Here is a 12,971-nt window from a genome sequence, read left to right as displayed (position 1 = left end):
ACATGGCATATGGTGGGTGGTCGGCATTCATTTGCTGAATGAATAAATGAATTGAGTGGATGCATGAATGGGGGTGGTGATGTTAAACATCATATGGGCTGCCTCCAGGGTCCCTTTCCACTCTGACCACCAGTGGTCCTGGCGTTTCCTAGCCAGGGCTGTCATGCTGTTTTGCTGACAAAAATGAGTAGAGGAGTTTGAAGGGCTGTCATGGGGGAGAAGGACTGGAGTGAATCCAGGGCCAGTGAGGAGAAACATAGGACACACTCGTCAGCTCAGTGTAAGGGGAGCCCACACTGTCAGAGCGTGGAATGGGCCGCCCCACAAGGAATCCAACATAAGGCCTGGCAGAAAGAGCTCAAGCATAGACCAGAAGACCCCTCTGGTGCCTTACCTTTGACTCTGTGATTTCATGGACATATTACTTGTATGATGAATATTTAATCAGGATATCACTGCTATATTCCAGCCTAGAATATTATAGATGGAGGAGGTGCATCCTGCCAGCCAAATCCCTGTTTTGCCCCTCTTCCCTTTACCCTCTCACTGTTTGTCAAGAGACGGTGCAATTAATTAGACCCAGGGTTCCCCTCAAGGGTATTTGCAAAATAACAGTGTCATTGAAAATGTATACAAATTTCTCTTTACCGAGGTGTAATTCCTTCATAATTAACTGACACTGAGTCTTAAAGTGATTAACCTATATCTTCCATTAGTCACTGAAGAAATAAAAGTTTTACAACATAACACAGTCATAGGTAATTCTACTCATGAATAATGGGGGTTGAGGGTGATGCTGCAGTGAACTCCTTGGATAGGTGGCTCTTCATACCATATGGGTGACATGGTAATCTCATGTCCTCTGCCTGTCTTTTCTGACCTCCAACTTGTTTATGGTCCGTGCCATTCATTTAACATCTCAGTAGTTCTCTCTTATTTGCCAGAAATGAGACCTGAAGTGAACAGGAGGCTGGTGTCTGTATGCAGTGAAGCCGCTCAGAGCAGGGTCATCCCAGCCTTTCAGAGGAGTCTTTTCAGGACCTGATCCTGGGTCCAGTTTTTCCTGTTGCTTGCTTAATGATGGATTTTTGGCTGAGCCTTCTCAAACAGAAATATAAGGCCCTCTTCTGTGACCCCACCCCTCCCTGCCGCTTCCCAGCCCATTTCTGTACTCTACCCTCTGTACACACAGACCAGCTGCTCTCAACTATTTGCCGCTCCTTGGACCTGTCTGTGCAGGCTCACGATTCTGTCTGTGCCCTCCACAGAAAGGGCTTTTCCTCTGTACCACTTAACCATGTGCCGAAGTCCTGTCCCATCCTTCCATCACCAGTTCATCTGGCGCTAGTCTGTGAAACCGCTCTGATCCCTCCTGGATAGGGTGAACCACTTTGTGGACATGCCATGGCCAAAGCCAGCTTCCTACGGTGATTGTACACAGCCTGTCCTCTTTCAGTAGGTCATGCGCCCTTTGAAGAGGCCCCCATTGGGCCATTTGTACCTGGAACATATACTCAGCAAATCGTTTTTGAAATGGAAGGGGAAATAATACAATGAATGCCCCTTGCCACCAGTACCTCTGGTGATGTTTTGCCAGCTGGACTGAGCTCCTTGCTCTCCACCTGTCAAAATCCTACTTGTGCTTTAACATCTAGACCTAATCTCATCTCCTCTGCCAGTCTTTACTGACTTTCAAGTTGTCTATGGTCCATCCCATTTATTTAACATTTAGTATTAATGGCTTCATCCTGTTGACTGTCTATTCATGTATGAATGTCTTATGGACCCCAAGTGGATTGTAATATAACCTAATCCTTCTTTCTGTAACTTTGAGATACATCTTCCCCTCACACCACCACTGTGTCATGCACAGAACAGCCACTCCATGAATATGTATGTATTGATCAAGCAGTTCGTATACCTGTTTGTGTCTCCTGCAATGTCCACCTCAGCACAGAACAAATAAATGCTGATCAATTGCTTGAGTTGGAAACGTAGCACTTCACCTGCCACAGATCTTCTGTTCTGTAACCTGACTCATCCACCAAAGTGTCGACACGATTGGGAGGCTGCCTTGTAACAGTACAGAGTTAAAGTTAGCTCTGTTGACTTTGGCTCTGCAGACTAAGCCAGAGAGAAAAATAAAATCTCTTCCAAATTTTCCACACAAATGAAAAGCACAGGGCTTTGGAAATCTGTGCAAAATGAGACATTACTTCTTTTTAGAAATGTAAAAGGATGGCTCAGAAGATAATGGAATAGTTGAAAAGAATGTGTTAAATATGGCCAGACCCTGCCATAGCATTTATGAGTGGAGGATCTAAAAAGAAAAAAAAAAAAAAAAAAAAAGTCATTTGTATACAATGCAAGGTATCTTCGTTGCTAAGCTAATGAAATCATGAAGATGCTCCATCCGGGGAGGGCAGAAACCAATCACATGAGACTCATTGCAGCCCCCCGCTGTGTGCACACCAGTCAGCTGTTGTCTGTTTTGTTTTGTTTTTCAATATAATGTGGGTTCCCAAGTTGCATTTCTAGTAATAATCACTGGGCACCATGTGTTTAGGGTTCATCTGTGTTGTAGACTGCATCCTATCCGTGATCCATCTGTACAGATGAGGAAGTTGAGGCTCAGATAATTTGTCTAAGGTCATTCAGGTCTTTCTGTGTGGCCCAAAGTAGAGACGCCGTACCTTTCAGCTGCCTGAATAATAATACCGATTGTTAACTGTTAGCCTGAACAACACTTAACACTTTACCTGTACATTTTTTTCATTCAATTCCTTCAAAAACTCTTGTCAGTTCATGATCTATATTTTAGAAGGAGAACCTGGACTAGAAATTAAGAACTAGCCCAAGACTCTGTAACTGAGAAGGGGTGGAGCTAGGCGAGTCTGCATCCCAAGCCTCCCCGTGAGAGATTCCATTAGATTTCCCCAGAGCAGTTATTGTCATATACACACGCATGCAAGGACCAAGGAGCTCGGCCACATCCCCCAGGAGGTGCTTGGCAGGACACACTCACTGGGAAGTACCAGGAGAAGTCACAGGGAGTGATGGGAATAAAAACCTGGGGGTGTTTTGAAACATCCCTGGGGACTTGGTGAGTATTTGATGTTAAAAAGCATTTCTTGCCTGCAAAACGCGTGTCTCTAAGGAACTCTTACGTTGCCGACGTGTGCTGGCTGGGAGCTGGGCGCAGCGGGGGAGGCCCTCTCTCTCTCTCTGCCTGTGGCCCTGCCTCCATCAAGGCCTGGATTGGAGTTGTCTTTCCCAAGGCAGTAACTGTCAGAGGAACCATCTGGACTGGTTTCTTGTGACTGACTCTGAGGAACAGAAATCCCTCTGGGAGGAAATCACAGACGCAGCAGCAGCAGGGAGTGGCAACACTGGTGTTCACTGGCTGGGAGCTGGGGGAGACACCGCTCAGAATGGCCCCACAGGAGCGTCAGGCCCAGGACAGACCATTCTGAGAATGAGGAGGAGAACCTCCTCTCCTCCTCTCCTCCTCTGGGCAGTGCGTGTATGGTATTTGCGAAATAACAAAGGGAATAGATGGAGGGGGTGAAGAAGTGCCCAGAGCATTGTTCCTGCTGGAGCCCCGTCATCTGCATGACGGCTTTCTCAGTGGCCCTGCCCCGCTGCACTCTGCCCTCATTAGGCCTGCATGCTTCCCTCTGGCTGTCATCACTCATATCATGGGCCCATCCTAGCCTTGCCCTTTCTTCCTGTGCAGGCTCTGAGAATGCTGCAGTATTGCTCGAGCCTGGGTGTTTGAGATTGGCCTGGGCAACATAGCGAGACCCTGTCTCTACATGAAATCAAAAAATTAACCAGGTGTGGTGGTGTATGCCTGTGATCCCAGCTGTTCAGGAGGCTGAGGTGGAAGGATTGCTTGAGCCCAGAAGGTCAAGGCTGCAGTGAGCCATGATTGTGCCACTGCCACTGCACTCCAGCCTGGGTGACAGAGCAAGACCATGTCTCAAATAAATAAATAAAATAAAAGGATCTCTTCTGTCTTCTGAGGTGACTCCTGGGATTCTAGAGCCAGAAGGAGCCTCAGAGCTCATTTATTCCACCCCTGTCACTGGGGGCAAAAATGAGGCCAGTAGAGGTTAAATGACTCGCCCAGACTCACACAGTCATCACGGGAGCTTGGGCTGGCACCCGGGCTCCTGCCTCCCAGGCCTGTGTCCTCTTCTTGCATTAAGCCCAGAGCAGTTCATTAGGAAAGCCGTATAGAGTCATCAGACCCTAAGTCTCATGATCAGAATTTCATCTTCTCTTCCCTTTTTTTTTTTTTTTTTTAAACAAAGAGAAGGTTAGTTTCCAGACCACTTATTTAAATCCTGCCCAATCTGACTTCCACTCCTCACTTCACTGTTGCAGCCAGAGCTAACTAATGCATCTGTGCTCCGGGGGAAGGAATCTCTTCCCATATTCAGTCCAAAGTCAGAGTCCAAACTCTGAGGAGGGTAAAAGAAACACAGGAAATACAAGTCCCTCACCCCCACAGCTTCATTCCACTCTCCAATAAGCCACAGGAGTAAAGGAGGAAGATGGGGCGGATGCATAGGTATGGAGCGCCTACTCTGGGTGGCTGGCTCTGTATTAACACTCTACATGCCCGCTCATTCAGTCCTCACAAACTCTGGAAAGCAAGTTTTGTTCGCCTCACTCTGCAGATGGAGTTATTGAGGCAAGAAGGATGATGTAAACTGCCCAGAGTCGCACAGATAGCAAAGGGCAGAGCAGGAATTAGAACCCGGTTTCTCTAGCTGCAAACTCTGGTTCTCCACTCCACCATGCCCATTCAGTTCTATATTTTCAGGAGAGGCCATGGAACTTGTCCCCACTTCCTCCTCCTCCTCCTGCCATACTGTGCCACTTGCCCGAGTCCAGCCCCACCCACGAAAGCATTGCATGTATTGACCCTCGCAGCCATGCACGGTGCCTCTGACGTGGGCAGCTCCAGACTGAGTTTCTGCATCAGACAAGCAGGAGACAGATGAGGAGTGAGCCGGGGAAACCCAGTGTTTGTTATTCTGAAAATGGAAGCTGCCCCGTGACAGCATCTTCTCTCCCGTTGAGTAATCCCTGCATGAATAGATGGCAGCTGCAGTGACTGCTGGTCATATGTGATCTATTCTGGGAGGTGTCGAGCGCACCATCCAAGAACATGAAGTCGCTGCTCTGTCACAGATGGAGAAGCAGACTATTGTGGATGTTGCAGGAGCTGGGATTTGGCTGGATCCCCTGGAAAGGTTTTATTTTGAGTTCAGAGCCTGTTTGGTTGCCAGGGTAAACCAAGTGGTTGTATGATAGAGGAATTCCAACCCTCGCTAACACTCTGACCCCTTGTGCCAGCTTTCCAATAAGGCTTGAGAGCCCTGAGTTCTTCAGAAAATCTCCTCTTGGCACACTTGGAACTGGAGAGCAGTGACACTCTTGGCAGTACTTTTGGTACTTGTTACTTGTATCACTTAAGTTGATCAGGAAAAGGAAATAATCACTGGGGAGGGACCCCTTTTAAACATTTATAGTTTTGAGAATGCTTCACTGATCCAGCCTTGACTACTCAGCACCTATATGTCCTTGTCTTTGGTCTAAGGGCTCTGGTAGGAGGCGGCATCGAAATACGCCATCCCCTCTCTGCTGTTGCATTCTGCCATCCAGCCAGCTCTCCCATCGGCCCACACGGGGCTGCCCTTCTGACCCTGGCTCTCAGCTTCCACACAAGCAGCTACTCTTGTACAGGATGGTAAAGTTAGGTGGCATTCACACTGGAGCAGGGACCAGGATCGAAGTGAAAGTTAAGTTTCAGGAAAAGTTTGAGTCATGTTTCCAGTTTCAAGAGCCAGGCTGACTCTCTCAGAAGGGGAGCTGATGGGCGGCAGTGGGAGAGTGGAAGAGGTGGGCCCTGGGCACAGCATGTGCCATGGCGTCGTTCATCACCTGCCAATGGCAGGGAGCGTGGGCTGTCTTATATTCTGTTTGCCCCTCTCAAGAGGTAAGCTCCTAGCAGGCAGGATCATCTGAAGCCCTCTGGTGGGTCCTGTAGTGCCACACTGTACTAGACAAACAGCGCGTGTCAGTGTTCTCAGGGAGGTGGGAAAAATTATGCACTGAAGAGCAAATCGCGGGAGAACATGAGGTTCCACGTGGGGTGCAGTGTGGCTGACTTCACCGCCAAGCAAGTACCAGCCCCTCCTGCTGTCATGCGCATACTAGGGAGCAGTCCTCTGCTCAGCCGGCTCCTGGGTTTCTGCAGGACCTCAGCAGGCTGCTAACTCCCGGAGGTGAGCTGGCTGAGGGCAGATACTGGGTCCCCTTCATGTGCTTCTCTGTGTCCAGCTCAGTGACAGGAACATGCTGTTTGTTGAATAACTAAAGGAATCTATGAATAAACTGGTGACAATGGAAGCCCCAGAGGTTCAAACATTCTAAGATTCCTATACCAAAATCTTTAAAAAAATCAAACTCTATCCAGTGACCAACTCATTTTAACCGATACCCCAATGCAATGAAATTGTAGCACCAAAAAAAAATTTTTTAGACTCTCTCTTCAAACTCCTTATAATGGGATTTGACCTCTCAGACTCAGTAATGGACAATCTGGTTTACTTTGCCTATGAGTAGAAGCTGTGAAGTACATAAAAGAGAACTTTTATTTGCCTCTAAAACTCCAGGTAGTCAATGCAGGCTGTTCTGTCCTTCGGGGCAGGTTTCTTGTCCTGATGAGTGTGCCTGCATGAGTTGGGGGAGGGCAGTAGCAACCTCATGGTGCCCACCCCGGCCCCCATGCTCTTACCCTTCCTTTCTTACCCTTGCAGCCCTCTCATTTTCCCAGCCAGCTGTCTGGCTTCCCAGACCACCTTTTAATGCCCCTATAAGCAGGAAAGACATTAAAGCATTTGTGCCCCAGGTACAGCCCACCCGACTCACAGTCATTCTTCCTCTCCAGCTGTGCCCTCTGTTGGTGGAAGGACAGAGCCAGAGAGAAGCATGGGCTCATGCCATCTCTTTTTTTAACAGAACAATTAAAAGAAATTACTCTTCTCCATAGCTTGCAAACCTTGTCACTTCTTAGAGGACGTTGGGATTAAAGGAAGAGGGTGACAGTTAATAGCTGGGCTCTGAAACCAGATTTCCTAGTTTTTATTATTTTAATTGAGGAAAAATTTACATAGCATTAACCATTTTTTAAAGTGTACAGTTCAGTGGTATTTAGTATAAGAACAGTGTTGTGCAACCATCACCTCTATCTAGTTCTAAAATATGTCATTACCCCAAAGGAAAACCATATCCCTATGAAGCAGTCTCCCCCTGCGACCCCTGGTAACCATCAGTCTGCCTTCTATCTCTGTAGATTCCCCTTTTCTGGATATCTTCTATAAATGGAATTGTACAATATGTGCTCTATTGCATCTGGCCTTCTTCACTCCTGTTCCTGAGGTTCATCCACACTCCATCTAGTATCCATCCATGTATCAGTACTTCATTCCTTTTTATGGCTAAATAATATTCCATTGTGTGGATATACCACATTTTGTTAATCCATCCAAAAATATTTTTTTCAGACTGAGTCTCACTCTATTGCCCAGGCTGGAGTGCAGTGGGGCGATCTCCGCTCACTGCAACCTCCACTTCCCAGATTCAAGCCATTCTTGTGCCTCAGCCTCCCAAGTAGCTGGAATTACAGGTGCCCTCCACCACACCTGTCTAATTTTTGTATTTTTAGTAGAGACGGGGTTTCACCATGTTGGCCAGGCTGATCTCGAACTCCTGACCTTAAGTGATCCACCCGTCTTGGCCTCCCAAAGTGCTGGGATTACAGGCATGAGCCACCGCACCCGGCCAATCCGTCCAGATATTAATGGACATTTTCATCTTTTGGCAGTTGTGAATAATACTGCTGTGAACATTCTTGGACAGGTTTTTGTTTCAACACATGCTATCAATTCTCTAGGATATATTCCTAGGAGTAGAATTGCTAGATTATATGGTAATTCTGTGTTTAACTTTTTGAGGAGCCACCATACTGTGGCTTGTACTATTTTACATTCCCACCAGATTGCTTAGTTTTGAATACAGCCCTGCCACTTATTTATTAGCTGTGTGAGCATAGGTAAGTTACTTATGCTCTTTGTGCCTCAGTTTCCTCGTCTGTATACTGGGTCAGTAATGCTGTTTACTCAATGGGGTTGTGATACTTAAAAGAGGTGGTGTATGTGAATGCCTCAGAACAGTACCTGGTGTACAAAACTGCTGCAAAAATGTTTGTTGCTGCTGCTGCTGCTGTTACTGAGAGACAGTATAGGTCATGGCAGGTGGAAGACTGAAAAGCTTTTGGTCTAAAAGAGGCTGCATTGGGTGATATAAAAGAACCAGCATAACTAGAATCCAGACACTTGGGGTTGGTTGCTGAGGGCATCTTTCACTTGAGGAATCAATTTTCTTACCTGTTCACTGATGAGCTCCAAGAACTTTCAGCTCCATGTGCCTGTGACTTTCCTCAGGAGACCACTCTTCAAGAATGAGGGACCAGGGTCCTCCACTCCTGACCACTTGCCAGCTCCATTCTTTCAGCTTTCCAACATGAAAAAGGAAGACAGGAGTATGTCCTGTCATCTGAAAGCTACACACAGAAGTTTCTAGAAAATAAAAGGAAGCCTTCTCTTTCATCATTCATGTTAGGAAAAGGGAAACCTGGTTGGTTTTCACTTGATTCTATTGAATTCGACAGAATCACCAAACAAACATTCTGCTAAATAGTATTTCTCTCATATCTATAGATTATGAGTATTTATCTCATAATCCATGTATTTATGAATCATTTACACCTAACTCATTAAAATGCTGTGTATAAGCTGTTTGAATCCCGAGAATCCTTATAGAGGCCTTTTTCTGAGCACATAGAAATAGGAAAACAGATTTTTCCCCATCCGTCTTCAATTCGCAATAACTTTTAGAAGTGCCGTATTACCAGCTCTTCTGCTAGGAGGGACCAGAATGAACCAGTGAAAAAATACAATGTGGTAACAATCGCCACAATGATACTTTCACCTCACACCCAATTAGCACTTTATAATTTGCAGAGTCCTGTCAATTTCTAAACAGGCCCTGATTTCTCCGTATCTTCTCCAATACTTGTTATTTTCCTTTTGTTTTTAAAATGGGCATCCTAATGGGCCTGAAGTTGTATCTCATGGTGGTTTTGATTTGCATTTCCCTGATGGCTGAAGTTGAACGTTTTTCATGTGCTTGTTGGCCACTTGTTTATCTTTGCAGAAATGTCTATTCAAATCTTTTGTACTTTTTTTTTTTACTGTGTTGTTGGCTGTTTTATTGTTGAGTTGTAAGATTTCTTTGTATATTCTAGATACAAATCCCTTATCAGGTATGTGACTTGCAAATATCTTCTCCCATTCTGTGTGTTCCTTTTTGACTTTCTTGATGGTATGCCTTTAATTAAAAAAAAAATGTCTAATTTTGATTAATTCCAAGTTTATCTTTTTTTTTTATTTTTTTCACCTGTGCTTTTGGTGTCATCTAAGGAGGTTTTGCCTATGCGGTCATGAATATTTACTCATCTGTTTTCTTCTAAGGGTGATATAGTTTCAGCTCTTATATTGAGATATATGATATATTTTGAGTTAGTTATGTGTGTGTGGTGTGAGGTAGGGATTCAGCTTCATTCTTTTGCATGGGGATATCCAGTTGTCTCAGTACCAATTGTTGAAAAGACATTTCCCCCTTGGATAGTCTTTGTGCCCTTGTCAAAAACCAAATAACTGTAAATGGAGCAATTGTAGTTTGAATGGAATGGGTCAGCACTTGGTGGCAGCAGGGGTCTTGGCTATGTGGTTTCATGAGCTCCCACTCCTGAAGAGCCTCTGTTTTCCTCTCAAAGCCAGGTTTTTCTGTCTCGCTGTATTTTGGTGCCTGAAAGGCTCGGGTGGGCATGGTACCTGCAGTGCTCTTGTTAGGAGCACAGAGTGAGGAGAAAAGACCACTCTACTTTGTGGGAGGTCCTTGGGGCAGTTTGGGCAGCAGTGCCTCCCCCAGGAGTCAGGGTCCCCACCCCAGAGGAATGTCCACAGAGCAGAGCCATTGGCCTGAGCTGGACTGAAAAAGAAAGAGCCAGGTGGGGAGAGGATTTGATTTCTCCCTTGGTCTAAAGCAGGCAGCTGACATTGGGTGAGGGAATGGGCAGGCCTCCATGTGCTATCGGGAATCCCCAGGAAGTCCCTACAGAAAACTTCCACCCCCAGCCCAGCTTGTCTATCACAGCCCCTCAGTGGTAACTTCCTCCTGTGGCTTGATCCAAACGGGGACTGCATACGTGGCTGAAATGCACATAATCCTGTGAGGCACAGCATAGCAGCTTATCCTCCCTGAAAGTGGAAGGACAAAAGCAGGACAAAGATGACCAAGCCAGGGTTGGGGAGAGGGGAGGAGACACTGGAAAGGGAGGTGAAGGGGCAGACTAGGGAGACCAGGACCAAGGCAGACTCTCATGCACCAGGCATATTCTGCCCAGCCAAGGGCTCTGGCATTCGGATGAGGGAGAGGAAGAGGAAAGAGGAGAGAATCCAGTGAGAGCAATCCATGAAGTGTCGGGAGGCCCCTGGAAGCAAAGGCTCTGGACTCAGGTGGCATCAATGGGACTACCAGTTTCCAGTGAATATGTGGGAGTGGCCCAGGTGCCAGCTCAACCGGAAGCCCATTTGTTCAAGGCCCTGGTGTTACTGAAGGCCCAGCCCTCTCTCACCTGCCAGAAAGCACGTGGCCTCTCCCTGGCTAGGCTAAGGGCTGGTTGACGGCATCATAAAGGGAATCTGCCTGGGAGCCCTCAGTTTGTTTCAGTTTCCTCCCCCAAGGCCAAGAAGGGATTCGGTTGCCTCTGTTGTTGTTGCTGCTGCTGCTGCTGCTGGGGGTTGGAAAAGAGGAATTTGTGTGACTAGATCCCCTTATTGTATAAAAGAGAAATGTGAGCATTCAGAGATGGTGAGGTGTCAGACACCCAGCCACACAGCCAGTGAGAGACAGGTTGGGGACAGGGCCAGGCCTGCCAGTTCATGGCCCAGGGGTCTTTCTCATGAGGTCAACTGACCAGTGTGTCTTAGCACCTGCCATGCAAATAGAAGGCCCTACTGCTGTGATCTCCACATATTCCAGAATTACTCAGCTGTTCTATGCAAACTAAGTCAACACCAATGTCGTAAAGGACAGACTAAAGTAATTCTCTACACAGCACATACACGGCATATATGGCCTGTATGCTTCCTGGACAGCCAACAGGGGTGCCGAGGGAATGAGTCCCTCAGCCTTGCCTCGAGCCTTGCTGATACCGCAATTTGCCTCACAAACACGGTTACCTTCCATGACATGAAGGAAGCACACGTGGGTTTGTTAGAATCACGTGGGGAACCTGGCACAGGCTTAGAAGCCCAGGTCCCACCTCCCACCTGCTGAATCCAAATCTCCAGAGAGTGGCCTGGGAAATCAAATTTGTCAGCTCCCTTCCCAGGGGACTTTGATACATCCACTCCAGTGGAAGCCAGCAACCTCCTTTAGTCAAGCTAATGTTTCCCTCACTATCACCTTCTCCCCCTGTAAAAGATGCAGATTGTTAGCGGTAAATGGTACCTGGATTCCAACCTCAGTTCTCCACTGCAGTTGGGGAGATCTGGCTGGGCAAGCCACACTGCTCCTTCAGGCACAGCCTTGTTCATCCCTCACTCACCTGTGTTCTCTTCCTCTCTGTAGGACGCACAAGACCAGCCACTGCTACCGCATCACCTACCGCCACATGGAACGGACTCTGTCCCAGAGAGAGGTCAGGCACATCCACCAGGCCCTGCAGGAGGCTGCAGTCCAGCTGTTGGGTGTGGAGGGCAGGTTCTGATGTCACCACTTCACTCAGGCTGCAGCCCTCTTGGGGCTCCAGGATTTGCTGAAAGAGAAAAAGATATGGTTTGTGAACTGGGGCATCAATCATCTTTTGATAAATGGATCAGTTTTAGGACTTTCAGAAAATAAAAGATCGCTCTTGAAAAGCTGTTGACATAGCATTTGTCTTTTATTTGGGGCAAGGAGGAAGGTCTTTTCCTACTCCTGTTAGAAGTGCTTTGCCCACTGGCATTGGTGCTTGGTATGGTTAATTGGTCCCTGGGTTCCATTAAGCACCAGGCATGATTTCCCGCCTGACAGGCTCTTCCACCCATGTAATGAGTGAAGCCACACAGAGGGACATCAGAAATTCCCGATACAATACAGGAGGCTTTTTGAATCAGCTTCCATTCCTTCCTCCCTTCTCTTCTTTTTCAGTTTTGCAAAGGGCAGGCTTCAAAGAGGACACTAATGAAATGCCAGGGCTCCCGTCGAATGTGAAAGCAGGTACGTCTTTCAGCCAGGGCAGGATATCTATTTGCTTTTCATAAACCCATGGCTTGGAGTCAGCCCTCTGGCCCCAGGACTTGGGCTTAGCTGCCTTCTGCCCCACTGGAGAGGAAGGAAAGGGGCGAGAGCTGCCCCAGAATCTTGGAGGCACACAGAGGGGCCAGGTCCTCAAACTCCCTTCAAGTTTTCCCAGCAGGCAGCCTCCAGTTCCAGAAGGCGACCTTTAAGGAAGAATATGGGGCTTTGATGTTCCCCCCTTTCCATCCCAGGCACTTTGTAGTCTGCCTGCCTCATTCATGACCGGTTTTAATAATCAGCTTCCATCCTTGGCATGATGCTAGAGGCTGATGGAGGGCTGCAAGTGCTGGAATAAATATTTGATGAGGAGTGGCCATTATCAGCTAGCAGCATGGGGGTGGGCAGCTGCTTTCCTAAGGGAAGGAATGGCTTTAATGTCATCTTACCATGTGATTAATTTGGACTCTTCCCTTGGATTTTTAAGGGAATTAAGGAAGCCATACCCCAAGTCCCACACCCAATCCTAGAACCAAACCGCTTTCTGGGGT

General features: G+C 47.2%; 1 protein-coding gene across 16 annotated transcripts in view; it reads left to right on the top strand.

Moving 5' to 3' along the window:
* Positions 1 to 12,065, top strand: part of FARS2 (phenylalanyl-tRNA synthetase 2, mitochondrial) — a 524,433-nt gene extending 512,368 nt beyond the window's left edge. For 15 of the 16 annotated variants that reach the window (XM_063632667.1, XM_063632663.1, XM_055263664.2 and 12 more), the window contains one exon: positions 11,773 to 12,065. In XM_063632667.1, coding sequence (XP_063488737.1) covers positions 11,773 to 11,911 — 139 coding nt within the window. In that variant the 3' untranslated portion in view covers positions 11,912 to 12,065. The remainder of the gene's footprint in view (positions 1 to 11,772) is intronic. The other variant, XM_063632672.1, reaches the window with a different exon arrangement.
* Positions 12,066 to 12,971: the final 906 nt, after the last annotated feature.

Source organism: Symphalangus syndactylus, chromosome 23 (assembly GCF_028878055.3).
Source record: "Symphalangus syndactylus isolate Jambi chromosome 23, NHGRI_mSymSyn1-v2.1_pri, whole genome shotgun sequence".
In the NCBI taxonomy this organism is placed as follows: Eukaryota; Metazoa; Chordata; class Mammalia; order Primates; family Hylobatidae; genus Symphalangus; species Symphalangus syndactylus.
The sequence above is the reverse complement of the archived record's forward strand: the minus strand, read 5'-3'. Positions and strand labels throughout refer to the sequence as shown.